General features: G+C 53.2%; 1 protein-coding gene across 1 annotated transcript; it reads left to right on the top strand.

Annotated features, from left to right (window-relative positions):
* Positions 1-3550: 3550 nt before the first annotated feature.
* Positions 3551-23342, top strand: ndufv1 (NADH:ubiquinone oxidoreductase core subunit V1; the record flags this gene model as incomplete). The annotated part of the gene is made up of 8 exons (XM_078206689.1): positions 3551-3721; positions 5574-5757; positions 8905-9094; positions 11516-11728; positions 13791-13957; positions 17987-18068; positions 21530-21675; positions 23058-23342. Coding segments are annotated over 8 exons (1237 nt in total), but the record flags the coding sequence as incomplete, so codon positions are not given.
* Between the last annotated feature and the right edge of the window lie 4210 nt (positions 23343-27552).

Below are 27552 nucleotides of genomic sequence, written 5' to 3'. Positions count from 1 at the left end.
AGTGACGGTGTAAATGGAGACGCTCCCTTACTGAGTGACGGTGTAAATGTCAACGCTCCCTTACTGAGTGACGGTGTAAATGGAGACGCTCCCTTACTGACTGACGGTATAAATGTCAATGCTCCCTTACTGAGTGACGGTGTAAATGGAGATGCTCCCTTACTGACTGACGGTGTAAATGGGGACGCTCCCTTACTGAGTGACGGTGTAAATGGGGACGCTCCCTTACTGAGTGACGGTGTAAATGGAGACGCTCCCTTACTGAGTGACGGTATAAATGGAGATGCTCCCTTACTGAGTGACGGTATAAATGGAGATGCTCCCTTACTGAGTGACGGTGTAAATGGAGACGCTCCCTTACTGAGTGACGGTGTAAATGGAGACGCTCCCTTACTGAGTGACGGTGTAAATGTCGATGCTCCCTTACTGAGTGACGGTGTAAATGGGGACGCTCCCTTACTGAGTGACGGTGTAAATGGGGACGCTCCCTTACTGAGTGACGGTGTAAATGGAGACGCTCCCTTACTGAGTGACGGTATAAATGGAGATGCTCCCTTACTGAGTGACGGTATAAATGGAGATGCTCCCTTACTGAGTGACGGTGTAAATGGAGACGCTCCCTTACTGAGTGACGGTGTAAATGGAGACGCTCCCTTACTGAGTGACGGTGTAAATGTCGATGCTCCCTTACTGAGTGACGGTGTAAATGGGGACGCTCCCTTACTGAGTGACGGTGTAAATGGGGACGCTCCCTTACTGAGTGACGGTGTAAATGGAGATGCTCCCTTACTGAGTGACGGTGTAAATGGAGACGCTCCCTTACTGAGTGACGGTGTAAATGGAGACGCTCCCTTACTGAGTGACGGTATAAATGTCAACGCTCCCTTACTGACTGACGGTATAAATGTGGACGCTTCCTTACTGAGTGACGGTGTAAATGGAGATGCTCCCTTACTGAGTGACGGTATAAAGGTGGACGCTTCCTTACTGAGTGACGGTGTAAATGGAGACGCTCCCTTACTGAGTGACGGTATAAATGGGGACGCTCCCTTACTGAGTGACGGTGTAAATGGAGATGCTCCCTTACTGAGTGACGGTATAAATGTCAACGCTCCCTTACTGAGTGACGGTATAAATGGGGACGCTCCCTTACTGAGTGACGGTGTAAATGGAGACGCTCCCTTACTGAGTGACGGTATAAAGGTGGACGCTTCCTTACTGAGTGACGGTGTAAATGGAGACGCTCCCTTACTGAGTGACGGTGTAAATGGAGACGCTCCCTTACTGAGTGACGGTGTAAATGGAGACGCTCCCTTACTGAGTGACGGTATAAATGGAGATGCTCCCTTACTGAGTGACGGTGTAAATGGAGACGCTCCCTTACTGAGTGACGGTGTAAATGGAGACGCTCCCTTACTGAGTGACGGTATAAATGTCAACGCTCCCTTACTGAGTGACGGTGTAAATGGAGACGCTCCCTTACTGAGTGACGGTGTAAATGGGGACGCTCCCTTACTGAGTGACAGTATAAATGTCAACGCTCCCTTACTGAGTGACGGTGTAAATGGAGACGCTCCCTTACTGAGTGACGGTATAAATGTCAACGCTCCCTTACTGAGTGACGGTATAAATGGAGACGCTCCCTTACTGAGTGACGGTGCAAATGGAGACGCTCCCTTACTGAGTGACGGTGTAAATGGAGACGCTCCCTTACTGAGTGACGGTGTAAATGGAGATGCTCCCTTACTGAGTGACGGTGCAAATGGAGACGCTCCCTTACTGAGTGACGGTATAAATGGAGACGCTCCCTTACTGAGTGACGGTGTAAATGGAGATGCTCCCTTACTGAGTGACGGTGTAAATGGAGACGCTCCCTTAGTGACAGTATAAATGGAGATGCTCCCTTACTGAGTGACGGTATAAATGTCAACGCTCCCTTACTGAGTGACGGTATAAATGTCAACGCTCCCTCACTGAGTGACGGTATAAATGGAGATGCTCCCTTACTGAGTGACGGTGCAAATGGAGACGCTCCCTTACTGAGTGACGGTATAAATGGAGACGCTCCCTTACTGAGTGACGGTGTAAATGGAGACGCTCCCTTAGTGACAGTATAAATGGAGATGCTCCCTTACTGAGTGACGGTATAAATGTCAACGCTCCCTTACTGAGTGACGGTGTAAATGGGGACGCTCCCTTACTGAGTGACGGTGTAAATGGAGAAACTCCCTTAGTGACAGTATAAATGGAGATGCTCCCTTACTGTGTGACCATATACATGGGGGCGCTCCCTTTCAGAGTGACGGTATAAAGGTGGACGCTTCCTTACTGAGTGACAGTATAAATGTGGATGCTCCCTTACTAACTGACGGTAGAAATGTAGATGCTCCCTTACTAAGTGACAGTATAAACGGAGATGTTTCCTTACTGCGTGGTATAAATGGAGATGCTCCCTTACTGAGCGACAGTATAAATGGAGACGCTCCCTTACTGAGTGACGGTGTAAATGGAGATGCTCCCTTACTGAGTGACGGTGTAAATGGAGACGCTCCCTTAGTGACAGTATAAATGGAGATGCTCCCTTACTGAGTGACGGTATAAATGTCAACGCTCCCTTACTGAGTGACGGTGTAAATGGAGACGCTCCCTTACTGAGTGACGGTATAAATGTCAACGCTCCCTTACTGAGTGACGGTGTAAATGGGGACGCTCCCTTACTGAGTGACGGTGTAAATGGAGAAACTCCCTTAGTGACAGTATAAATGGAGATGCTCCCTTACTGAGTGACGGTGTAAATGGGGACGCTCCCTTACTGAGTGACGGTGTAAATGGAGAAACTCCCTTAGTGACAGTATAAATGGAGATGCTCCCTTACTGTGTGACCATATACATGGGGGCGCTCCCTTTCAGAGTGACGGTATAAAGGTGGACGCTTCCTTACTGAGTGACAGTATAAATGTGGATGCTCCCTTACTAACTGACGGTAGAAATGTAGATGCTCCCTTACTAAGTGACAGTATAAACGGAGATGTTTCCTTACTGCGTGGTATAAATGGAGATGCTCCCTTACTGAGCGACAGTATAAATGGAGACGCTCCCTCACTGTGTGACAGGATAAATCTGGACGCTCCCTTCCTGAGTGTTGATATAAATGTGGACGCTCCCTTCCTGAGCGGTATAAATGTGGACGCTCCCTTACTGAATTACAGGATAAATGGAGACGCTCCCTTACTGAATTACAGGATAAATGGAGACGCTCCCTTACTGAATTACAGGATAAATGGAGACGCTCCCTTACTGAATGACAGGATAAGTGTGGATGATCGCTCACTGAGTGATGGTATAAATGTGGATGCTCCCTGACTGAGTGGCGGATAAATATGGACGCTCCCTTACTGAATGACAGTATCAATGGAGACGTTCCCTTAGTGACCAATGGTATAACTTGGAGACGCTCCGTTACTCAGCCTCCGCCTCGCGACTCCTGGGGGTTTTGGCCAGTGCCTCTTTTGCCCCCGGGCGGTATAACTCCTCTCCTCTCTCTACCCAGGCTGAAGGGAGCTCTGAAACGGGGCGACTGGTACAAAACCAAAGAGATTCTACTGAAGGGGGTGGACTGGATTCTCGGAGAGGTGAAAACATCCGGACTGCGGGGGAGGGGAGGAGCCGGATTTCCCACCGGGATGAAGTGGGGCTTCATGAACAAGCCCTCAGATGGAAGGTTCGTAAATACATCGCAGCTTCACTCTGTATCCAACCCCGTGCTGTACCTGTCCTGGGAGTGTTTGATGGGGACAGTGTAGAGGGAGCTTTACTCTGTATCTAACCCCGTGCTGTGCCTGTCCTGGGAGGGTTTGATGGGGGACAGTGTAGAGGGAGCTTTACTCTGTATCTAACCCCGTGCTGTACCGGTCCTGGGAGTGTTTGATGGGGGACAGTGTAGAGGGAGCTTTACTCTGTATCTAACCCCGTGCTGTACCTGTCCTGGGAGTGTTTGATGGGGGACAGTGTAGAGGGAGCTTTACTCTGTATCTAACCCCGTGCTGTACCTGTCCTGGGAGTGTTTGATGGGGGACAGTGTAGAGGGAGCTTTACTCTGTATCTAACCCCGTGCTGTACCTGTCCTGGGAGTGTTTGATGGGGACAGTGTAGAGGGAGCTTTACTCTGTATCTAACCCCGTGCTGTACCTGTCCTGGGAGTGTTTGATGGGGGACAGTGTAGAGGGAGCTTTACTCTGTATCTAACCCCGTGCTGTACCTGTCCTGGGAGTGTTTGATGGGGACAGTGTAGAGGGAGCTTTACTCTGTATCTAACCCCGTGCTGTACCTGTCCTGGGAGTGTTTGATGGGGACAGTGTAGAGGGAGCTTTACTCTGTATCTAACCCCGTGCTGTACCTGTCCTGGGAGTGTTTGATGGGGACAGTGAAGAGGGAGCTTTACTCTGTATCTAACCCCGTGCTGTACCTGTCCTGGGAGTGTTTGATGGGGGCAGTGTAGAGGGAGCTTTACTCTGTATCTAACCCCGTGCTGTACCTGTCCTGGGAGTGTTTGATGGGGGCAGTGTAGAGGGAGCTTTACTCTGTATCTAACCCCGTGCTGTACCTGTCCTGGGAGTGTTTGATGGGGACAGTGTAGAGGGAGCTTTACTCTGTATCTAACCCCGTGCTGTACCTGTCCTGGGAGTGTTTGATGGGGGACAGTGTAGAGGGAGCTTTACTCTGTATCTAACCCCGTGCTGTACCTGTCCTGGGGGTGTTTGATGGGGACAGTGTAGAGGGAGCTTTACTCTGTATCTAACCCCGTGCTGTACCTGTCCTGGGAGTGTTTGATAGGTTTTAATTTGATTTATTATTGCCACATTTATCGGTATAGTGGATAAAGTATTGTTTCTTGCACACTATACAGACAAAGCATACCGCTCATAGAGTACAGAGAGTAGAAGGAAAGGAGAGGGTGCAGAATGTAGTGTTACAGACACAGCTAGGGGTGTAGAGAAAGATCAACTTAATGCGAGGTCGGTCCATTCAAAAGTCTGACAGCAGCAGGAAAGAAGCTGTTCTTGAGTCGGTCGGTACGTGACCTCAGACTTTTGTATCTTTTTCCCGACGGAAGAAGGTGGAAGAGAGAATGTCCGGGGGGGTCCTTGATTATGTTGGCTGCTTTTCCCCGAGGCAGCGGGAAGTGTAGACAGAGTCAATGGATGGGAGGCTGGTTTGCGTGATGGACTGGGCTACATTCACAACCCTTTGTAGTTCCTTGCGGTTTTGGGCAGAGCAGGAGCCCCAGACCAAGCTGTGATACAACCAGAAAGAATGCTTTCTATGGGGCATCTGTAAAAGTTGGTGAGAGTCGAGGCTGACATGCCAAATTTCCTTAGTCTCCTGAGAAAGTAGAGGCGTTGGTGGGGCTTTCTTAACTATAGTGTCGGCATGGGGGGACCAGGACAGGTTGTTGGTGATCTGGACACCTAAAAACCTGAAGCTCTCGACCCTTTCTACTTCGTCCCCGTTGATGTCGACAGGAGCATGTCCAGTGATGGTCTCTCATTCTCTCCTTGCTCTGTCTGCTTCAGGCCCAAGTACCTGGTGGTGAATGCGGATGAGGGGGAGCCTGGGACGTGCAAGGACAGGGAGATCATGAGGCACGACCCCCACAAGCTCATCGAAGGATGCCTCGTTGCCGGTCGCTCGATGGGAGCCCAGGCTGCTTACATCTACATCAGGGGGGAGTTCTACAATGAAGCTTCCAATCTACAGGTCAGCTCCAAACAACCTCCAGCCCCTACACCCCTCCCTATCTCTGTAACCTCCTCCAGCCCCTACACCCCTCCCTATCTGTAACCCCCTCCAGCCCCTACACCCCTCCCTATCTCTGTAACCTCCTCCAGCCCCTACACCCCTCCCTATCTCTGTAACCTCCTCCAGCCCCTACACCCCACCCTATCTCTGTAACCTCCTCCAGCCCCGACACCCCTCCCTATCTCTGTAACCTCCTCCAACCCCTACACCCCTCCCTATCTCTGTAACCCCCTCCAGCCCCTACACCCCCTCCCTATCTCTGTAACCTCCTCCAGCCCCGACACCCCTCCCTATCTCTGTAACATCCTCCAGCCCCGACACCCCTCCCTATCCCTGTAACCTCCTCCAGCCCCGACACCCCTCCCTATCTCTGTAACCTCCTCCAACCCCTACACCCCTCCCTATCTCTGTAACCTCCTCCAACCCCTACACCCCTCCCTATCTCTGTAACCTCCCCCCAGCCCCTACACCCCTCCCTATCTCTGTAACCTCCTCCAGCCCCTACACCCCTCCCTATCTCTGTAACCTCCTCCAACCCCTACACCCCTCCCTATCTCTGTAACCTCCCCCCAGCCCCTACACCCCTCCCTATCTCTGTAACCTCCTCCAGCCCCTACACCCCTCCCTATCTCTGTAACCCCCTCCAGCCCCTACACCCCTCCCTATCTCTGTAACCTCCTCCAGCCCCTACACCCCTCCCTATCTCTGTAACCTCCTCCAGCCCCTACACCCCTCCTTATCTCTGTAACCTCCTCCAGCCCCTACACCCCTCCCTGTCTGTAACCTCCTCCAGCCCCTACACCCCTCCCTATCCCTGTAACCTCCTCCAGCCCCTACACCCCTCCCTATCTCTGTAACCTCTTCCAGCCCCTACACCCCTCCCTACCTCTGTAAGCTCCTCCAACCCCTACACCCCTCCCTATCTGTAACCTCCTCCAACCCCTACACCCCTCCCTATCTCTGTAAGCTCCTCCAACCCCTACACCCCTCCCTATCTCTGTAACCTCCTCCAACCCCTACACCCCTCCCTATCCCTGTAACCTCCTCCAGCCCCTACACCCCTCCCTATCTCTGTAACCTCCTCCAGCCCCAACACCCCTCCCTATCTCTGTAACCTCCTCCAGCCCCTACACCCCTCCCTATCTCTGTAACCTCCTCCAGCCCCTACACTCCTCCCTATCTCTGTAACCTCCTCCAGCCCCTACACCCTCCCCATCTCTGTAACCTCCTCCAGCCCCTACACCCCTCCCTATCTCTAACGTCCTCCAGCTCCGACACCCCTCCCTATCTCTGTAACCTCCTCCAGCCCCTACACCCCTCCCTATCTCTGTAACCTCCTCCAGCCCCTACACCCCTCCCTAACTCTGTAACCTCCTCCAGCCCCTACACCCCTCCCTATCTCTGTAACCTCCTCCAGCCCCTACACCCCTCCCTATCCCTGTAACCTCCTCCAGCCCCTACACCCCTCCCTATCTCTGTAACCTCCTCCAGTCCCTACACCCCTCCCTATCTCTAACGTCCTCCAGCCCCTACACCCCTCCCTATCTCTGTAACCTCCTCCAGCCCCTACACCCCTCCCTATCTCTGTAACCTCCTCCAGCCCCTACACCCCTCCCTATCTCTGCACCCTCCTCCGGCCCCTACAACCCTCCCTACTCTGTAACCCCCTCCAGCCCCTACACCCCTCCCTATCTCTGTAACCCCTCCCTATCGGTAACCTCCTACAGCCCCGACACCCCTCCCTATCTCTGTAACCTTCTCCAGTCCCGACAATCCTCCAAGGTTCCTACCAATTCTCACCTGTCGGACACTGATTTCTATCGCTCCTGTTACTGGCCGTATGTTAAGCTGCCTGGCCTCCCAGCAGTGGGATTCTGTCTATTAACCTCTCTGTACTCCCCGTCACTCCTGAAAAACTCCCTCTTGAACCAAATTTTTAGTCACCTGGCCTCGTAACTTGTATTGCTCTGGAGAAGCCATTCAAGATGCCATGTAAATGTAACTATTTCTTTCCACTGCAGGCAAAGAGATTTCAATCAAGCTTATTTAAAATGATAAAACTATAGCAGGCGTTTGTAGTTGATTGATATTAAGATGCAGAGGTTTACCCCCATTTGAGAAGTAACGCTGAATCCCTCGCCTCGTAATCTGTTAAAAGTGAGTGGGAAGGTGTGAACTGTCCTTCGTTTAGTGGGTAACTCACACAAATACCCGATGCTCACTTCAACATGAACACTTAACAATTTATTTATTTCACGAACCGGGAGCTTTAACTAAACAAGTAACACACCGAATAAAATAAGATTCTCATGGAATGCTGTTCAAATAAATACAAGGATCATTCATTCATCAAAAGTATATAATAATAATTCAATCACTCTCAAAAATACAACCAGGTTTTGTGGCTTTCAGAATCTTTTGGAGTTCCTCTGTTGAGGGTGGCACAGTGGGTTAGCACTGCTGCCTCACAGCGCCAGGGACCCGGGTTCGAATCCAGCCTCAGGTCACTGTCTGTGTGGAATTTGCACGTTCTCCCCATGTCTGCGTGGGTTTCCTCCCACAGTCCAAAGATGTGCGGGTTAGGTGGATTGGCCGTGCTAAATTGCCCCTTAGTGTCAGGGGGATTAGCGGGGTAAATATGTGGGGCTATGGGGATAGGGTCTGGGTGGGATTGTGGTCGGTGCAGACTCGATGGGCCGAATGGCCTCCTTCTACACTGTAGGGTTTCTATGATATTCTATGATAAAACTAGAGGGCACAGGTTTAAGGTGAGAGGGGAGAGATACAAAAGTGTCCAGAGGGGCAATTTTTTCACACAGAGGGTGGTGAGTGTCTGGAACGAGCTGCCAGAGGTAGCAGTAGAGGCGGGTATAATCTTGTCTTTTAAAAAGCGTTTAGACAGTTACATGGGTACGATGGGTATAGAGGGATATGGGCCAAATGTGGGCAATTGGGACCCGCTTAGTGGTAAAAACTGGGCGGCATGGACAAGTTGGGCCGAAGGGCCTGTTTCCGTGCTGTAAACCTCTATCACTCTACCTTCTGTCCTGGACCTGACTACTGATCACAATTTCTGATGCTGTTGTTTGTGTCTGTTGATGACAGGTTGCAATCAAGGAGGCCTACGAGGCGGGGCTGATCGGGAAGAATGCCTGTGGGTCGGGGTATGATTTTGATGTGTATGTTTTCCGCGGAGCTGGTGCCTACATCTGTGGCGAGGAGACGGCCCTGATCGAGTCCCTGGAGGGGAAACAGGGGAAACCCCGTCTAAAACCCCCTTTCCCCGCCGACGTAGGTAAGCTCCTCGGACCCTGTGGAAAGCCTCGAGGGGTGTTGAGAGGCAGGGGAGGTTCAGAGGAGGGTGGGGGCGGCACGGTGGCACAGCGGTTAGCGCTGCTCCCTCACGGCGTCAGGGACCCGGGTTCGATTCCCGGGGACACGGTGACACAGTGGGTTAGCGCTGCTCCCTCACAGCGCCAGGGACCCGGGTTCGATTCCCGGCTCGGGTCACTGTCTGTGTGGAGTCTGCACGTTCTCCCCGTGTCTGCGTGGGTTTCCTCCCGGTGCTCCGGTTTCCTCCCACAGTCTGAAAGACGTGCTGGTTAGGGTGCATTGGCCGTGCTGAATTCTCCCTCAGTGTCACCCGAACAAGCATCGGAGTGTGGCCACTAGGGGATTTTCACAGTAACTTCATTGCAGTGTTAATGTAAACCTGACTTGTGACTAATAAACAATAAACTTTAACAGGAGTGAGTGAGAGCGTAGAGGGAGGTGCAATTAAAGTTTAAGTTTATTTATTAGTGTCATGAGTGAGCTTACATTAACACTGCAATGAAGTTACTGTGAAAATCCCCGAGTCGCCACACTCCGGCGCCTGTTCGGGTAACACTGAGGGAGAATTTATCACGGCCAACGCACCCTAACCAGCACGTCTTTCAGACTGTGGGAGGAAACCGCAGCACCCGGAGGAAACCCACACAGACACGGGGAGAACGTGCAGACTCCGCACAGACAGTGACCCGAGCCGGGAATCGAACCCGGGTCCCTGGCGCTGTGAGGCAGCAGCGCTAACCACTGTGTCACCGTGCCCCCGGGAATCGAACCCGGGTCCCTGGCGCTGTGAGGCAGCAGCGCTAACTACTGTGCCACCGTGCGAATAATGTAGAAACTAGGAGCAGGAGGAGACCATTCGGCCCTTCCAGCCTGTCCCGCCATTCATTTTGATCACGGCTGATCATCAAATTCAATATCCTGATCCCCCCCCTTCCCTCCATATCCCTCGATCCCTTTCGCCCCAAGAGTGATATCTAATTTCTTCCTGAAATCACACAACGTTTTGGCCTCAACTACTTTCTGTGGGAGTGAATTCCACACATTCACCACCCTCTGGGTGAAGAAATTTCTCCTCACCTCAGTCCTAAAAGGTTTACCCCTTATCCTCAAACTCTGACCCCGAGTTCTGGACTCCCCCCACCATCGGGAACATTCTTTCTGAATCTACCCTGTCTAACCCTGTTAGAATTTTATAAGTTTCTATGAGATCCTCTCTCACTCTTCGAAACTCCAGTGAATATAATCCTAACCCACTTAGTCTCTCCTCATATGACAGACTTGCCACCCCAGGAATCAGCCTGGTAAACCTTCGCTGTACTCCCTCTATAGCAAGGACATCCTTCCTCAGATAAGGAGACCAAAACTGCACACAATAATGAGGGGGGGCGATGGACAGAGGAAGAGAGACTGAGGGAAGAGGGATTGTCGAAATGGGTGATGGGCAGCAGGCGTGGTCGGGGAGGATGTGGGAGAGGGTGGGTGGGAGAATGAGGGAAACCAGGTGAGGGGGGGATGGGTAGAGAGAGAGAAGGGAAATGGTGGGGGGAAGTGGAGGGAGTGCGGGAGAGAGGGTGTGTGGAGGAGCGGAGTGGGTGGATAGAGGCGGGACGTATAAAGCTGTCTGTATAAGGCTCTGGTCAGACCCCATTTGGAGAATTGTGAGCAGTTTTGGGCCCCGTATCTAAGGAAGGATGTGTCGGCCTTAGAAAGGGTCCCAGAGGAGGTTCAGAAGAATGATCCCTGGAATGAAGAGCTTGTCGTATGAGGAACGGTTGAGGACTCTGGGTCTGTACTCGATGGAGTTGAGAAGGATGAGGGGGAGATCTTATTGAAACTTACAGGATACTGCGAGGCCCGGATAGCGTGGACGTGGAGAGGATGTTTCCACTAGTGGGAAAAACTAGAACCAGAGGCACAACCTCAGGGTAAAGGGACGATCCTTTAAAACAGAGATGAGGAGGAATTTCTTCAGCCAGAGAGTGGTGAATCTGTGGAACTCTTTGTCACAGAGGAGGTCGGGTCATTGAGTGTCTTTAAGACAGAGATAGATAGGTTCTTGATTAATAAGGGGATCAGGGGTTATGGGGAAAAGGCAGGAGAATGGGGATGAGAAAAATATCAGCCATGATTGAATGGCGTAGCAGACTCGATGGGCTGAGTGGCCTCATTCTGCTCCTATGTCTTATGATCTTATGGAAGGGGGAGTGGCGGGACAGAGGGCAGATTGACGGGGGAGGGGGGAATGGAGGAAGGGGCTGTGTGATTGGTTTCCTGGTTGAGCTGGTGAGGGTTGAGGCGCCCACGATCACTCGCTCTCCCTCGGTCTGCTCTTGCCCGCTCCCTCGCCTGCCCAGCCCTCACTCTGTCTCTCTCTCTCTCTCAGGCCTGTTTGGCTGTCCCACCACAGTTGCGAACGTGGAGACGGTTGCCGTCTCCCCGACTATCTGCCGCCGCGGGGGCACCTGGTTCCACAGCTTTGGGCGCGAGCGGAATTCCGGGACAAAACTCTTCAACATCTCCGGACACGTCAACAATCCCTGCACGGTGGAGGAGGAGATGTCCATTCCGTTAAAGGAGCTGATCGAACGACACGCAGGTTAGCGCCCATTCCTTACTGTCACCTGTACTGGGATACAGTGAAAAGTATTGTTTCTCACGTGCTGTACAGACAAAGCATACCGTTCATAGAGTACAGAGGGGAGAAGGAAAGGAGAGGGTGCAGAATGTTGTGTTACAGTCACAGCTCGGGGTGTAGGGAAAGATCAACTTAATGCGAGCTAGGTCCATTCAAAAGTCTGACAGCAGCAGGGAAGAAGCTGTTCTTGAGTCGGTTGGTCCGTGACCTCAGACTTTTGAATCTTTTTCCCGACGGAAGAAGGTGGAAGAGAGAATGTCCGGGGTACGTGGGGTCCTTAATTATGCTGGCTGCTTTTCCCGAGGCAGCGGGAAGTGTAGACAGAGTCAATGGATGGGAGGCTGGTTTGCGTGATGGATTGGGCTACATTCACGATCCTCTTGTAGTTCCTTGCGGTCTTGGGCAGAGCAGGAGCCCAGACCAAGCTGTGATACAACCAGAAAGAATGCTTTCTATGGAGCATCTGTAAAAGTTGGTGAGAGTCGTAGCTGACATGCCAAATTTCCTTAGTCTTCTGAGAAAGTAGAGGCGTTGGTGGGCTTTCTTAACTATAGTGTCGGCGTGGGGGGACCAGGACAGGTTGTTGGTGATCTGGACACCTAGAAACCTGAAGCTCTCGACCATTTCTACTTCGTCCCCGTTGATGTAGACAGGAGTATGTTCTCCTTTACGCTTCCTGAAGTCGATGACAATCTCCTTCGTTTTGTTGACATTGAGGGAGAGATTATTGTTGCCGCACCAGTTCACCAGATTCTCTATCTCATCCCTGTTCTCTGTCTCGTCATTGTTTGAGATCCGACCCACTACAGTGGTGTCGTCAGCAAACTTGAAAATGGGGGGGGTTGGAGAGCAGGCTTCAGGGTGGGGAGAGGAGGGGTGGGCGACATCTCACCCTCAGACAGAGTAGTCCATCCTGTCTCTCACCGGGAGAGGGAGTCAGTCCTCACCGGGGTTGAGGAGGGTGGTCACAGGCTCGGGGTGAGGGTGCAGCCGTTTTGGAGCGGGATGAGGGGGTGGGACGGTGGCACAGTGGTTAGCACTGCTGCCTCACAGCGCCAGGGACCCGGGTTCGATTCCCAGCTTGGGCCGCTGTCTGTGTGGCGTCTGCACATACTCCCCGTGTCTGCGTGGGTTTCCTCCGGGTGCTCCGGTTTCCTCCCACACTCCAAAGATGTGCAGGTTAGGTGGATTGGCCATGCTAAATTGCCCCTCAGTGTGTAACAGGCTGGAGAAGGGACTGAATGGGGCCTCCTCCTGTTCCTGTGTAACAGGCTGGAGAAGGGGCTGAATGGCCTCCTCCTGTTCCTGTGTAACAGGCTGGAGAAGGGGCTGAATGGGGCCTCCTCCTGTTCCTGTGTAACAGGCTGGGGAAGGGGCTGAATAGCCTCCTCCTGTTCCTGTGTGACAGGCTGGAGAAGGGGCTGAATGGGGCCTCCTCCTGTTCCTGTGTAACAGGCTGGAGAAGGGGCTGAATGGGGGCCTCCTCCTGTTCCTGTGTAACAGGCTGGAGAAGGGGCTGAATGGGGCCTCCTCCTGTTCCTGTGTAACAGGCTGGAGAAGGGGCTGAATGGGGCCTCCTCCTGTTCCTGTGTAACAGGCTGGAGAAGGGGCTGAATGGCCTCCTCCTGTTCCTGTGTAACAGGCTGGAGAAGGGGCTGAATGGCCGCCTCCTGTTCCTGTGTAACAGGCTGGAGAAGGGGCTGAATGGGACCTGTTCCTGGTCATTGCTGTGACTCTGGAGTTAGGTAGACCAGACAGGGTCAGAATGGCAGATTTCCTTCCCTCAGTCTGTGAGTGAAGCAGGGGGGTGTCTGGAAGAGAATCCGAATCAGTCGCCAGCTCAGGATCTGGCTTTCCACTCCAGCTTAGTGAATGGTTTGGTGTGAAATTCCTGGAGCTGTTTGTGGGACTCGTGTCCCTGAGGGATTAGCCCTGGGGATTATCTGGGCTCGGTGGTGGGTACGGGGTAGGAGATGTTTGCTGAAGTTTCTCAGCGCTCACTAACACACTCTCTCTATCCCAGGGGGTGTGACTGGAGGCTGGGATAATCTCCTGGCCATCATTCCGGGCGGATCATCCACACCTTTGATCCCCAAATCCGTCTGCAGCGATGTGATGATGGACTTTGATGCGCTGGTCGCGGCTCAGACTGCCTTAGGAACAGCAGCAGTTATCGTGATGGATAAATCGGTACAGTATGCACAGAATTAAACCCCGTATCCCACCCCGTGCTGTATCTGTCCTGGGAGTGTTTGATGGGGGACAGTGTAGAGGGAGCTTTATTCTGTATCTAACCCCGTGCTGTACCTGTCCTGGGAGTGTTTGATGGGCGACAGTGTCGAGGGAGCTTTACTCTGTATCTAACCCCGTGCTGTACCTGTCCTGGGAGTGTTTGATGGGCGACAGTGTCGAGGGAGCTTTACTCTGTATCTAACCCCGTGCTGTACCTGTCCTGGGAGTGTTTGATGGGCGACAGTGTCGAGGGAGCTTTACTCTGTATCTAACCCCGTGCTGTACCTGTCCTGGGAGTGTTTGATGGGCGACAGTGTCGAGGGAGCTTTACTCTGTATCTAACCCCGTGCTGTACCTGTCCTGGGAGTGTTTGATGGGGACAGGGTAGTCGGAGCTTTACTCTGTATCTAACCCCGTGCTGTACCTGTCCTGGGAGTGTTTGGTGGGGGACAGTGTCGAGGGAGCTTTACTCTGTATCTAACCCCGTGCTGTACCTGTCCTGGGAGTATTTGATGGGGACAGTGTAGAGGGAGCTTTACTCTGTATCTAACCCCGTACGGTACCTGTCCTGGGAGCGTTTGATGGGGACAGTGTAGAGGGAGCTTTACTCTGTATCTAACCCCGTGCTGTACCTGTCCTGGGAGTGTTTGATGGGGGACAGTGCAGAGGGAGCTTTACTCTGTATCTAACCCCGTGCTGTACCTGTCCTGGGAGTGTTTGATGGGGGACAGTGCAGAGGGAGATTTACTCTGTATCTAACCCCGTGCTGTACCTGTCCTGGGAGTGTTTGATGGGGACAGTGCAGAGGGAGCTTTACTCTGTATCTAACCCCGTGCGGTACCTGTCCTGGGAGTATTTGATGGGGACAGTGTAGAGGGAGCTTTACTCTGTATCTAACCCCGTGCTGTACCTGTCCTGGGAGTGTTTGATTGGGGACAGTGCAGAGGGAGATTTACTCTATCTAACCCCGTGCTGTACCTGTCCTGGGAGTGTTTGATGATGACAGTGGAGAGGGAGCTTTACTCTGTATCTAATCCAGTGCTGTACCTGTCCTGGGAGTATTTGATGGGGACAGTGTAGAGGGAGCTTTACTCTGTATCTAACCCCGTGCTGTACCTGTCCTGGGAGTGTTTGATGGGGGACAGTGCAGAGGGAGATTTACTCTGTATCTAACCCCGTGCTGTACCTGTCCTGGGAGTGTTTGATGCGGACAGTGTAGAGGGAGCTTTACTCTGTATCTAACCCCGTGCGGTACCTGTCCTGGGAGTGTTTGATGGGGGACAGTGTAGAGGGAGCTTTACTCTGTATCTAACCCCGTGCGGTACCTGTCCTGGGAGTGTTTGCTGGGGGACAGTGTAGAGGGAGCGTTACTCTGTATCTAACCCCGTGCTGTACCTGTCCTGGGAGTGTTTGATGGGGGACAGTGTTGAGGGAGCTTTACTCTGTATCTAACCCCGTGCTGTACCTGTCCTGGGAGTGTTTGATGGGGGACAGTGTAGAGGGAGCTTTACTCTGTATCTAACCCCGTGCTGTACCTGTCCTGGGAGTGTTTGATGGGGGACAGTGCAGAGGGAGCTTTACTCTGTATCTAACCCCGTGCTGTACCTGTCCTGGGAGTGTTTGATGGGGGACAGTGTAGAGGGAGCTTTACTCTGTATCTAACCCCGTGCTGTACCTGTCCTGGGAGTGTTTGATGGGGGACAGTATAGAGGGGGCTTTACTCTGTGTCTAACCCCGTGCTGTACCTGTCCTGGGAGTGTTTGATGGGGACAGTGTAGAGGGAGCTTTACTCTGTATCTAACCCCGTGCTGTACCTGTCCTGGGAGTGTTTGATGGGGGACAGTGTAGAGGGAGCTTTACTCTGTATCTAACCCCGTGCTGTACCTGTCCTGGGAGTGTTTGATGGGGGACAGTGTAGAGGGAGTTTTACTCTGTATCTAACCTCGTGCTGTACTTGTCCTGGGAGTGTTTGATGGGGACAGTGTAGAGGGAGCTTTACTCTGTATCTAACCCTGTGCTGTACCTGTCCTGGGTGTGTTTGATGGGGACAGTGTAGAGGGAGCTTTACTCTGTATCTAACCCTGTGCTGTACCTGTCCTGGGAGTGTTTGATGGGGACAGTGTAGAGGGAGCTTTACTCTGTATCTAACCCTGTGCTGTACCTGTCCTGGGAGTGTTTGATGGGGACAGTGTCGAGGGAGCTTTACTCTGTATCTAACCCCCGTGCTGTACCTGTCCTGGGAGTGTTTGATGGGGACAGTGCAGAGGGAGCTTTACTCTGTATCTAACCCCGTGCTGTACCTGTCCTGGGAGTGTTTGATGGGGACAGTGTAGAGGGAGTTTTACTCTGTATCTAACCCCGTGCTGTACCTGTCCTGGGAGTGTTTGATAGGGACAGTGTAGAGGGAGTTTTACTCTGTATCTAACCCCGTGCTGTACCTGTCCTGGGAGTGTTTGATGGGGACAGTGTAGGGGGAGCTTTACTCTGTATCTAACCCCGTGCTGTACCTGTCCTGGGAGTGTTTGATGGGGACAGTGTCGAGGGAGCTTTACTCTGTATCTAACCCCGTGCTGTACCTGTCCTGGGAGTGTTTGATGGGGACAGTGTCGAGGGAGCTTTACTCTGTATCTAACCCCGTGCTGTACCTGTCCTGGGAGTGTTTGATGGGGACAGTGTAGAGGGAGCTTTACTCTGTATCTAACCCCGTGCTGTACCTGTCCTGGGAGTGTTTGATGGGGACAGTGTAGAGGGAGCTTTACTCTGTATCTAACCCCGTGCTGTACCTGTCCTGGGAGTGTTTGATGGGGACAGTGTAGAGGGAGCTTTACTCTGTATCTAACCCCGTGCTGTACCTGTCCTGGGAGTGTTTGATGGGGACAGTGTAGAGGGAGCTTTACTCTGTATCTAACCCCGTGCTGTACCTGTCCTGGGAGTGTTTGATGGGGACAGTGTAGAGGGAGCTTTACTCTGAATCTAACCCCGTGCTGTACCTGTCCTGGGAGTGTTTGATGGGGACAGTGTCGAGGGAGCTTTACTCTGTATCTAACCCCGTGCTGTACCTGTCCTGGGAGTGTTTGATGGGGACAGTGTCGAGGGAGCTTTACTCTGTATCTAACCCCGTGCTGTACCTGTCCTGGGAGTGTTTGATGGGGACAGTGTAGAGGGAGCTTTACTCTGTATCTAACCCCGTGCTGTACCTGTCCTGGGAGTGTTTGATGGGGACAGTGTAGAGGGAGCTTTACTCTGTATCTAACCTGTGCTGTACCTGTCCTGGGAGTGTTTGATGGGGACAGTGTAGAGGGAGCTTTACTCTGTATCTAACCCCGTGCTGTACCTGTCCTGGGAGTGTTTGATGGGGACAGTGTAGAGGGAGCTTTACTCTGTATCTAACCCCGTGCTGTACCTGTCCTGGGAGTGTTTGATGGGGACAGTGTAGAGGGAGCTTTACTCTGTATCTAACCCCGTGCTGTACCTGTCCTGGGAGTGTTTGATGGGGACAGTGTAGAGGGAGCTTTACTCTGTATCTAACCCCGTGCTGTACCTGTCCTGGGAGTGTTTGATGGGGACAGTGTGGAGGGAGTTTTACTCTGTATCTAACCCCGTGCTGTACCTGTCCTGGGAGTGTTTGATGGGGACAGTGTAGAGGGAGCTTTACTCTGTATCTAACCCCGTGCTGTACCTGTCCTGGGAGTGTTTGATGGGGACAGTGTAGAGGGAGCTTTACTCTGTATCTAACCCCGTGCTGTACCTGTCCTGGGAGTGTTTGATGGGGACAGTGTAGAGGGAGCTTTACTCTGTATCTAACCCCGTGCTGTACCTGTCCTGGGAGTGTTTGATGGGGACAGTGTAGAGGGAGCTTTACTCTGTATCTAACCCCGTGCTGTACCTGTCCTGGGAGTGTTTGATGGGGACAGTGTAGAGGGAGCTTTACTCTGTATCTAACCTGTGCTGTGATTGCTGGAATGATGTCTGTTCTGCCTTTTCCAGTCGGATGTTATCCGCTGTATCGCTCGCCTGATGGAGTTTTACAAGCATGAGAGTTGTGGACAGTGCACTCCGTGTCGTGAAGGTGAGTGTGGTCACTCGGTGAAATGCGCTCTCTGCGATGGCTGTTCTGTTATGATCATTGATGTCTAATCCAGCGAGTTATTTACCCATCGAGTGGGCCAGCATGAAGGCAGTGCTCCTCACTTTCTACAATCCAACTCGAGGAACAAACAAAGAACAGCACAGGAACAGGCCCTTCGGCCCATCGAGACTGTGCCAGCACTGACTCCTTTCTGCACTAAAGACCCACTGCCTCTCCGCGGTCCGTATCTCTCTATTCGCTGCCTGTTCATGGATGTGTCGAATGTCTCTTCATCGTTGCTGTTGTATCAGCTTCTATCACCTCCCCGGGCAGTGCGTTCCAGACACCTGCATCTTCGCGGCCAAATCTCTCTCACTCTACCAGCAGTCTCTCTGTCTCTGTGTCTCTCTCCCTCTCCCCGGTTTTGTGTCCCCTCTAACCGCACTGTGTCTCTGTCTCTCTCTCCGGTTTTGTGTCCTCTCTAACCGCACTCTCTCCCCGCTTTTGTGTCCCCTCTAACCGCACTGTGTCTCTCTCTCTCTCCGGTTTTGTGTCCTCTCCAACCGCACTGTGTCTCTCTCTCTCTCCGGTTTTGTGTCCCCTCTAACCGCACTGTGACTCTCTCTCCGGTTTTGTGTCCTCTCTAACCGCACTGTGTCTCTCTCTGTCCGGTTTTGTCTTCTCTCTAACCGTACTGTGTCTCTCTCTCTTTCTCTCCAGTTTTGTGTCCCCTCTAACCGCACTGTGTCTCTCTCTGTCCGGTTTTGTCTTCTCTCTAACCGCACTGTCTCTCTCTCTGTCCGGTTTTGTCTTCTCTCTAACCGCACTCTCTCTCTCTCTCTCTCTCTCCCTCTCTCTCCAACTTTGTGTCCTCGCCAACCGCACTGTGACTCTCTCCCCGGTTTTGTGTCCTCTGTAACCGCACTGTGTCTCTGTCTCTGTCTCTCTCTCCGGCTTTGTGCCCTCTCTAACTGCACTGTCTGTCTGTCTCTCTCTCTCTCTCTCTGGTTTTGCGTCCTCTCTAACCGCACTGTGTCTCTGTCTCTCTCTCTCCGGTTTTGTGTCTTCTCTATCCGTACTGTGTCTCTCTCTCTCTCTCTCTCCAGTTTTGTGTCCTCTCTAACTGCACTGTCTGTCTGTCTCTCTCTCTCTGGTTTTGTGTCAAAGAACAAAGAACAATACAGCACAGGGACAGGCCCTTCGTCCCTCCAAGCCTGTGCCGCTCATATGCCCAACGAGACCATTCTTTTGTGTCCCTCTATTCCCAGTCTGTTCATGTGGCTATCTCGATAAGTCTTAAACGATCCCAGCGTGTCCGCCTCAATCACCTTGCTTGGCAGCGCATTCCAGGCCCCCACCACCCTCTGTGTAAAATACGTCCCCCTGACATCTGTGTTGAACCTTGCCCCCCTCACGTTGAACCCGTGACCCCTTGTGTTCATCACCTCCGACCTGGGAAAAAGCTTCCCACTGTTCACCCTATCTACGCCCTTCATAATTTTATACACCTCTATTAGGTCGCCCCTCATCCTCCGTCTTTCCAGGGAGAACAACCCCAGTTTATCCAATCTCTCCTCATAGCTAAGACCCTCCATACCAGGCAACATCCTGGTAAACCTTCTCTGTACTCTCTCCAAAGCCTCCACGTCCTTCTGGTAGTGCGGTGACCAGAACTGGACGCAGTATTCCAAATGTGGCCTAACCAGCGTTCTATACATCTGCAACATCAGACCCCAACTTTTATACTCTATGCCCCGTCCAATAAAGGCAAGCATACCATATGCCTTCTTCACCACCCTCTCCACCTGTGTTGCCACCTTTAAGGATCTGTGGACTTGTACACCCAGGTCCCTCTGTGTGTCTATACTCCTGATGGTTCTGCCATTTATTGTATAGCTCCCCCTTACATTAGATCTACCGAAATGCATCACTTCACATTTATCTGGATTAAATTCCATCTGCCATTTCTCCGCCCAATGTTCCAGCCTATCTATATCCTGCTGTATTCTCTGACAATGTTCATCACTATCCGCAACTCCAGAAATCTTCGTGTCATCCGCAAACTTACTGATCACACCAGCTGCATCTTCCTCCAAATCATTTATATATATCACAAACAGCAGAGGTCCCAGTACAGAGCCCTGCGGAACACCACTAGTCACAGACCTCCAACCTGAAAAAGACCCCTCCACTGCTACCCTCTGTCTTCTATGGCTAAGCCAGTTCTCCACCCATCTAGCTAACTCACCTTTTATCCCGTGAGATTTAACCTTTTGCACCAGCCTGCCATGAGGGACCTTGTCCTCTCTAACCGCACTCTCTCTCTCTCTCTCTCTCGTGTTTTGCTTCCTCTCTAACCGCGTTGTGTCTCTCTCTCTCTCTCTCCGGTTTTGTGTCCTCTCTAACCGCGTTGTGTCTCTCTCCAGTTTTGTGTCCTCTCTAACCGCACTGTCTCTCTCTCCGGTTTTGTGTCCTCTCTAACTGCATTGTGCGTCTCTCTCTCCGGTTTTGTATCCTCTCTAACCGCACTGTCTCTCTCTCTCTCTCTCTCTCCGGTTTTGTGTCCTCTCTAACCGCACCGTCTGTCTGTCTCTCTGGTTTTGTGTCCTCTCTAACCGCACTGTGTGTCTCTCTGTCTCTCTCTCTCCGGTTTTGTGTCCTCTCTAACCGCACTGTGTGTCTCTCTCTCTGGTTTTGTGTCCTCTCTAACCGCACTGTGTGTCTCTCTGTCTCTCTCTCTCTCCGGTTTTGTGTCCTCTCTAACCGCACTGTCTCTCTCTCTTCGGTTTTGTATCCTCTCTAACCGCACTGTCTCTCATTCTCTCTCTGGTTTTGTGTCCTCTCTAACCGCACTGTCTCTCTCTCTCCGGTTTTGTATCCTCTCTAACCGCACTGTCTCTCTCTCTCTCCGGTTTTGTATCCTCTCTAACCGCACTATGTCTCTCTCTCTCTCCAGTTTTGTATCCTCTCTAACCGCACTGTCTCTCTTTCTCTCCCCAGTTTTGTGTCCTCTCTAACTGTACTGTGACTGTCTGTCTCTCCCGGTTTTGTGTCCTCTCTAACCGCACTGTCTCTCTCGCATTCTCTCTCTGGTTTTGTGTCCTCTCTAACCGCACTGTCTGTGTCTCTCTCTCCCCGGTTTTGTGTCCTCTCTAACCGCACTGTCTCTCTCTCTCCCCGGTTTTGTGTCCTCTCTAACCGCACTGTCTCTCTCTCTCTCTCTCCCCGGTTTTGTGTCCTCTCTAACCGCGCTGTCTCTCTCTCTCTCTCTCTCCCCGGTTTTGTGTCCTCTCTAACCCCACTGTCTCTCTCTCTCTCCGGTTTTGTGTCCTCTCTAACCGCACTGTCTCTCTCTCCCCGGTTTTGTGTCCTCTCTAACCGCACTGTGTGTCTCCCTGTCTCTCTCTCCCCGGTTTTGTGTCCTCTCTAACCGCACTGTGTCTCTCGCTCCTCTTTGCCAGGTGTACACTGGATGAACCAGATGATGTGGCGTTTTGTGAAGGGTAACGCTCGCGTGACGGAGATCGACATGCTCTGGGAAATCAGCAAACAGGTCGAGGGACACTCCATCTGTGCCCTGGGCGATGGGGCAGCATGGCCAGCGCAGGTATAACTCCCATCCGTCTGGGTGACGGGGCAGTGTGGCCAGCACAGGTATAACTCCCGTCCGTCTGGGTGACGGGGCAGTGTGGCCAGCACAGGTATAACTCCCGTCCGTCTGGGTGACGGGGCAGTGTGGCCAGCGCAGGTATAACTCCCATCCGTCTGGGTGACGGGGCAGTGTGGCCAGCGCAGGTATAACTCCCATCCGTCTGGGTGACGGGGCAGTGTGGCCAGCGCAGGTATAACTCCCATCCGTCTGGGTGACGGGGCAGTGTGGCCAGCACAGGTATAACTCCCGTCCGTCTGGGTGACGGGGCAGTGTGGCCAGCGCAGGTATAACTCCCATCTGTCTGGGTGACGGGGCAGTGTGGCCAGCGCAGGTATAACTCCCATCCGTCTGGGTGACGGGGCAGTGTGGCCAGCACAGGTATAACTCCCGTCCGTCTGGGTGACGGGGCAGTGTGGCCAGCACAGGTATAACTCCCGTCCGTCTGGGTGACGGGGCAGTGTGGCCAGCACAGGTATAACTCCCATCTGTCTGGGTGACGGGGCAGTGTGGCCAGCGCAGGTATAACTCCCGTCCGTCTGGGTGACGGGGCAGTGTGGCCAGCACAGGTATAACTCCCATCTGTCTGGGTGACAGGGCAGCGTGGCCAGCGCAGGTATAACTCCCACCCGTCTGGCCAGCACAAGTATAACTCCCATCCACCTGGCCAAGACATGTATAACTCCCATTGATCTGGTTAGCACAGGTATAACTCCCGTCCATATGTCCAGCGCAGGTATAACTCCCGTCCATATGTCCAGCGCAGGTATCACTCGCACCCGCCTGGCCAGCGCAGGTATCACTCCCGTCTGCCTGGGTGACAGCGCAGCATGGCCAGCGCAGGTATAACTCGTATCCATCTCCCATTCTGTCTGGGAGACTGCGCAGGTATAATTCCCTCTTGTCCCATCCTCCTCCTGTCCGCCTCACTCCGCCTTCCCATTCCCATAGTCGATTTCCACTCCTGGTGGTGTTGACTGAGTCACAAGTTGGACTGAGTTGTGATGTAAATAAATACCTGTTTATGCAGCAATTTAAATTCATCCACTTGTTCAAATATATATTTGTGTTCATTCCCTGTAATCGGCGGGATCTATCCCTGAAATGCTATAATCAAGGAATCCTATACCATAAAGCAACCATAGTATGAAGGTGCCGGATATACTGAAGAGTAATATCAGCGTTCCTCCTGCTCTCTAGCTTAGCATGACCTTCGCAGGTATAACTCCCATCTATGTAGGTGACTGGGCCTAGACAGGGCGGGATGGATATAATGCCCTTCCCTGCCCTGCTGGTTTCGCATGCCGGTCTTGGTGACGATGTGTCTCTCGGTCTTCCAGGGTTTAATCCGACATTTCCGCCCAGAAATGGAGAAGAGAATCCAATCGTTCCGGGAAGGTGGATCAGCGAAGGCTACCGCGTGAGGAGAGAGTCGGGAAGAAGGGTGTCTCCCGGAGCGGTGTGGGATTCCATGAGAGTGCGCCTGTGCTGTGGAATTTATTTATGTATGTTGGACTGTACATCATTCTCTGTGACACATCGATGTGGCATTGAGACAGATTGCTTTAGATTTTCAATCTTCAATAAACCCCACTACTCGTGCAGAGTAACTGGTTCATGTCAAACACACGGAATATTGATTCTGTTCACATTGACACCAGCCCCTACATCCCCTCCCTATCTCTGTAACCTCCTCCAGCCCCTACATCCCCTCCCTATCTCTGTAACCTCCTCCAGCTCCTACACCCCTCCCTATCTCTGTAACCTCCTCCAGCCCCTACACCCCTCCCTATCTATGTAACCTCCTCCAGCCCCTACACCCCTCCCTATCTCTATAACCTCCTCCAGCCCCTACACCCCTCCCTATCTCTGTAACCTCCTCCAGCCCCTACACCCCTCCCTATCTCTGTAACCTCCTCCAGCCCCTACACCCCTCCCTACCTCTGTAACCTCCTCCAGCCCCTACATCCCCTCCCTATCTCTGTAACCTCCTCCAGCCCCTACACTCCTCCCTATCTCTGTAACCTCCTCCAGCCCCTACACCCCTCCCTATCTCTGTAACCTCCTCCAGCCCCTACACCCCTCCCTATCTCTGTAACCTCCTCCAGCCCCTACATCCCTCCCTATCTCTGTAACCTCCTCCAGCCCCTACACCCCTCCCTATCTCTGTAACCTCCTCCGGCCCCTACACCCCTCCCTATCTCTGTAACCTCCTCCAGCCCCTACACCCCTCCCTATCTCTGTAACCTCCTCCAGCCCCCTACACCCCTCCCTATCTCTGTAACCTCCTCCAGCCCCTACACCCCTCCCTATCTGTGTAGCCTCCTCCAGCCCTAATGACTCTCCCATGGGGACTGGGGGAGAATGTGGGACTCGCTCCCACGGGGGAGTGGGGGAGAATGTGGGACTCACTCCCACGGAGGGAGTGGGGGAGAATGTGGGACTCGCTCCCACGGGGAGTGGGGGAGAATGTGGGACTCGCTCCCACAGGGAGTGCGGGGAGAATGTGGGACTCGCTCCCACGGGGAGTGGGGAGAATGTGGGACTCGCTCCCACAGGGAGTGGGGAGAATGTGGGACTCGCTCCCACGGGGAGTGGGGAGAATGTGGGACTCGCTCCCACGGGGGGAGTGGGGGAGAATGTGGGACTCACTCCCACGGGGAGTGGGGGAGAATGTGGGACTCACTCCCACGGGGGGAGTGGGGGAGAATGTGGGACTCGCTCCCACCGGGGGAGTGGGGGAGAATGTGGGACTCACTCCCATGGGGGGAGTGGGGAGAATGTGGGACTCGCTCCCACGGGGAGTGGGGGAGAATGTGGGACTCACTCCCATGGGGGGAGTGGGGAGAATGTGGGACTCGCTCCCACGGGGAGTGGGGGAGAATGTGGGACTCGCTCCCACGGGGAGTGGGGGAGAAAGTTGGACTCACTCCCACGGGGAGTGGGGGAGAATGTGGGACTTGCTCCCACGGGGGAGTGGGGGAGAATGTGGGACTTGCTCCCACGGGGGAGTGGGGGAGAATGTGGGACTTGCTCCCACGGGGAGTGGGGGAGAATGTGCGACTCACTCCCACGGGGAGTGGGGGAGAATGTGGGACTTGCTCCCACGGGGGGCAGTGGGGGAGAATGTGGGACTCGCTCCCACGGGGAGTGGGGGAGAATGTGGGACTCACTCCCACGGGGAGTGGGGGAGAATGTGGGACTTGCTCCCACGGGGGAGTGGGGGAGAATGTGGGACTTGCTCCCACGGGGGGAGTGGGGGAGAATGTGGGACTTGCTCCCACGGGGGGAGTGGGGGAGAATGTGGGACTCACTCCCACGGGGAGTGGGGGAGAATGTGGGACTTGCTCCCACGGGGGGAGTGGGGGAGAATGTGGGACTCGCTCCCACGGGGAGTGGGGAGAATGTGGGACTCGCTCTCTAGGGGGAGTGGGGGAGAATGTGGGACTCGCTCCCACGGGGAGTGGGGGAGAATGTGGGACTCGCTCCCACGGGGAGTGGGAGAGAATGTGGGACTCGCTCCCACGGGGAGTGCGGGGAGAATGTGGGACTCGCTCCCACGGGGAGTGGGGAGAATGTGGGACTCGCTCTCTCGGGGGAGTGGGGGAGAATGTGGGACTCGCTCCCACGGGGAGTGGGGGAGAATGTGGGACTCGCTCCCACGGGGAGTGGGAGAGAATGTGGGACTCGCTCCCACGGGGAGTGCGGGGAGAATGTGGGACTCGCTCCCACGGGGAGTGGGGAGAATGTGGGACTCGCTCTCTCGGGGGAGTGGGGGAGAATGTGGGACTCGCTCCCACGGGGAGTGGGGGAGAATGTGGGACTCGCTCTCTCGGGGGAGTGGGGGAGAATGTGGGACTCGCTCCCATGGGGAGTGGGGGAGAATGTGGGACTCGCTCCCACGGGGAGTGGGAGAGAATGTGGGACTCGCTCCCACGGGGAGTGCGGGGAGAATGTGGGACTCGCTCCCACGGGGAGTGGGGAGAATGTGGGACTCGCTCTCTCGGGGGAGTGGGGGAGAATGTGGGACTCGCTCCCACGGGGAGTGGGGGAGAATGTGGGACTCGCTCCCACGGGGAGTGGGAGAGAATGTGGGACTCGCTCCCACGGGGAGTGCGGGGAGAATGTGGGACTCGCTCCCACGGGGAGTGGGGAGAATGTGGGACTCGCTCTCTCGGGGGAGTGGGGGAGAATGTGGGACTCACTCCCACGGGGGGAGTGGGGGAGAATGTGGGACTCGCTCCCACGGGGAGTGGGGGAGAATGTGGGACTCGCTCCCACAGTGGAGTGGTGGAGAACATAAGAACATAAGAAATAGGAGCAGGAGTAGGCCATCTAGCCCCTCGAGCCTGCCCCGCCATTCAATAAGATCATGGCTGATCTGATAGTGGGTTCCGTTCCACTTCACCTGCCCGCTCCCCATAACCCTTAATTCCCTTATTGATCAGAAATCTATCTACCTGTGACTTAAACATATTTAACGAGGTAGCCTCCACTGCTTCAATGGGCAGAGAATTCCAGAGATTCACTACCCTCTGAGAGAAGAAGTTCCTCCTCAACTCTGTCCTAAACTGACTCCCCCTTATTTTGAGGCTGTGTCCTCTAGTTCTTGTTTCCTTTCTAAGTGGAAAGAATCTCTCTGCCTCTACCCTATCCAGCCCCTTCATTATCTTATATGTCTCTATAAGATCTCCCCTCAGCCTTCTAAACTCCAATGAGTACAGGCCCAATCTACTCAGTCTCTCCTCATAAGCCACACCCCTCATCTCCGGTATCAACCTGGTGAACCTTCTCTGTACCCCCTCCAAAACTAATATATCCTTTCGTAAATAAGGGGACCAAAATTGTACACAGTACTCTAGTTGCGGCCTCACCAGTGCCTTGTACAGTTGCAGCAAGACCTCCCTGCTTTTATATTCTATCCCCCTCGCGATAAAGGCCAACATTCCATTCGCCTTCTTGATCACCTGCTGCACCTGCAGACTGAGTTTTTGCGATTCATGCACAAGGACCCCCAGCTCCCTCTGCACAGTAGCATGTTGTAATTTTTCACCATTTAAATAATAGTCCAATTTACTATTATTCCTTCCAAAGTGGATAACCTCACACTTGTCAACGTTATACTCCATCTGCCAGATCCTCGCCCACTCACTCAGCCTATCCAAATCTCTCTGCAGACTTTCCGCATCCTCCACGCAATTCACTTTCCCACTCATCTTTGTATCATCCACAAACTTTGTTACCCTACACTCGGTCCCCTCCTCCAGATCGTCTATGTAAATGGTAAACAGTTGAGGCCCCAGCACCGATCCCTGCGGCACGCCACTAGTCACCAACTGCCAACCAGAAAAGCACCCATTTATTCCAACTCTCTGCTTCCTGTTGGATAGCCAATCCCCAATCCACGCCAATACCTTACCCCTAACTCCGTGTACCCCAATCTTCTGCAGCAACCTTTTGTGAGGCACCTTATCGAACGCCTTCTGGAAATCCAAAAACACCACATCCACTGGTTCCCCTCTGTCAACCGCACTCGTTACATCTTCATAAAAATCCAGTAAATTCGTCAAACACAACTTTCCCTTCATGAATCCATGCTGCGTCTGCTTGATCGAACCATTCTTATCCAGGAGTCCTGCTATTTCTTCTTTAAAGATGGATTCCAGCAATTTCCCAACTACGGACGTTAAGCTAACCGGCCTGTAGTTACCCGCTTTTTGTCTACCTCCATTTTTAAACAGTGGCGTCACATTAGCTGTTTTCCAATCAGCCGGCACTTGCCCAGAGTCCAGCGAATTTTGATAAATTACAACTAATGCATCCGCTGTGACTTCT

The sequence above is a fragment of the Mustelus asterias genome, unplaced genomic scaffold (assembly GCF_964213995.1).
Source record: "Mustelus asterias unplaced genomic scaffold, sMusAst1.hap1.1 HAP1_SCAFFOLD_1724, whole genome shotgun sequence".
Classification (NCBI taxonomy): Eukaryota; Metazoa; Chordata; class Chondrichthyes; order Carcharhiniformes; family Triakidae; genus Mustelus; species Mustelus asterias.
Note: the sequence above shows the minus strand (reverse complement) of the source record. Positions and strands in the feature narration are given on the sequence as shown.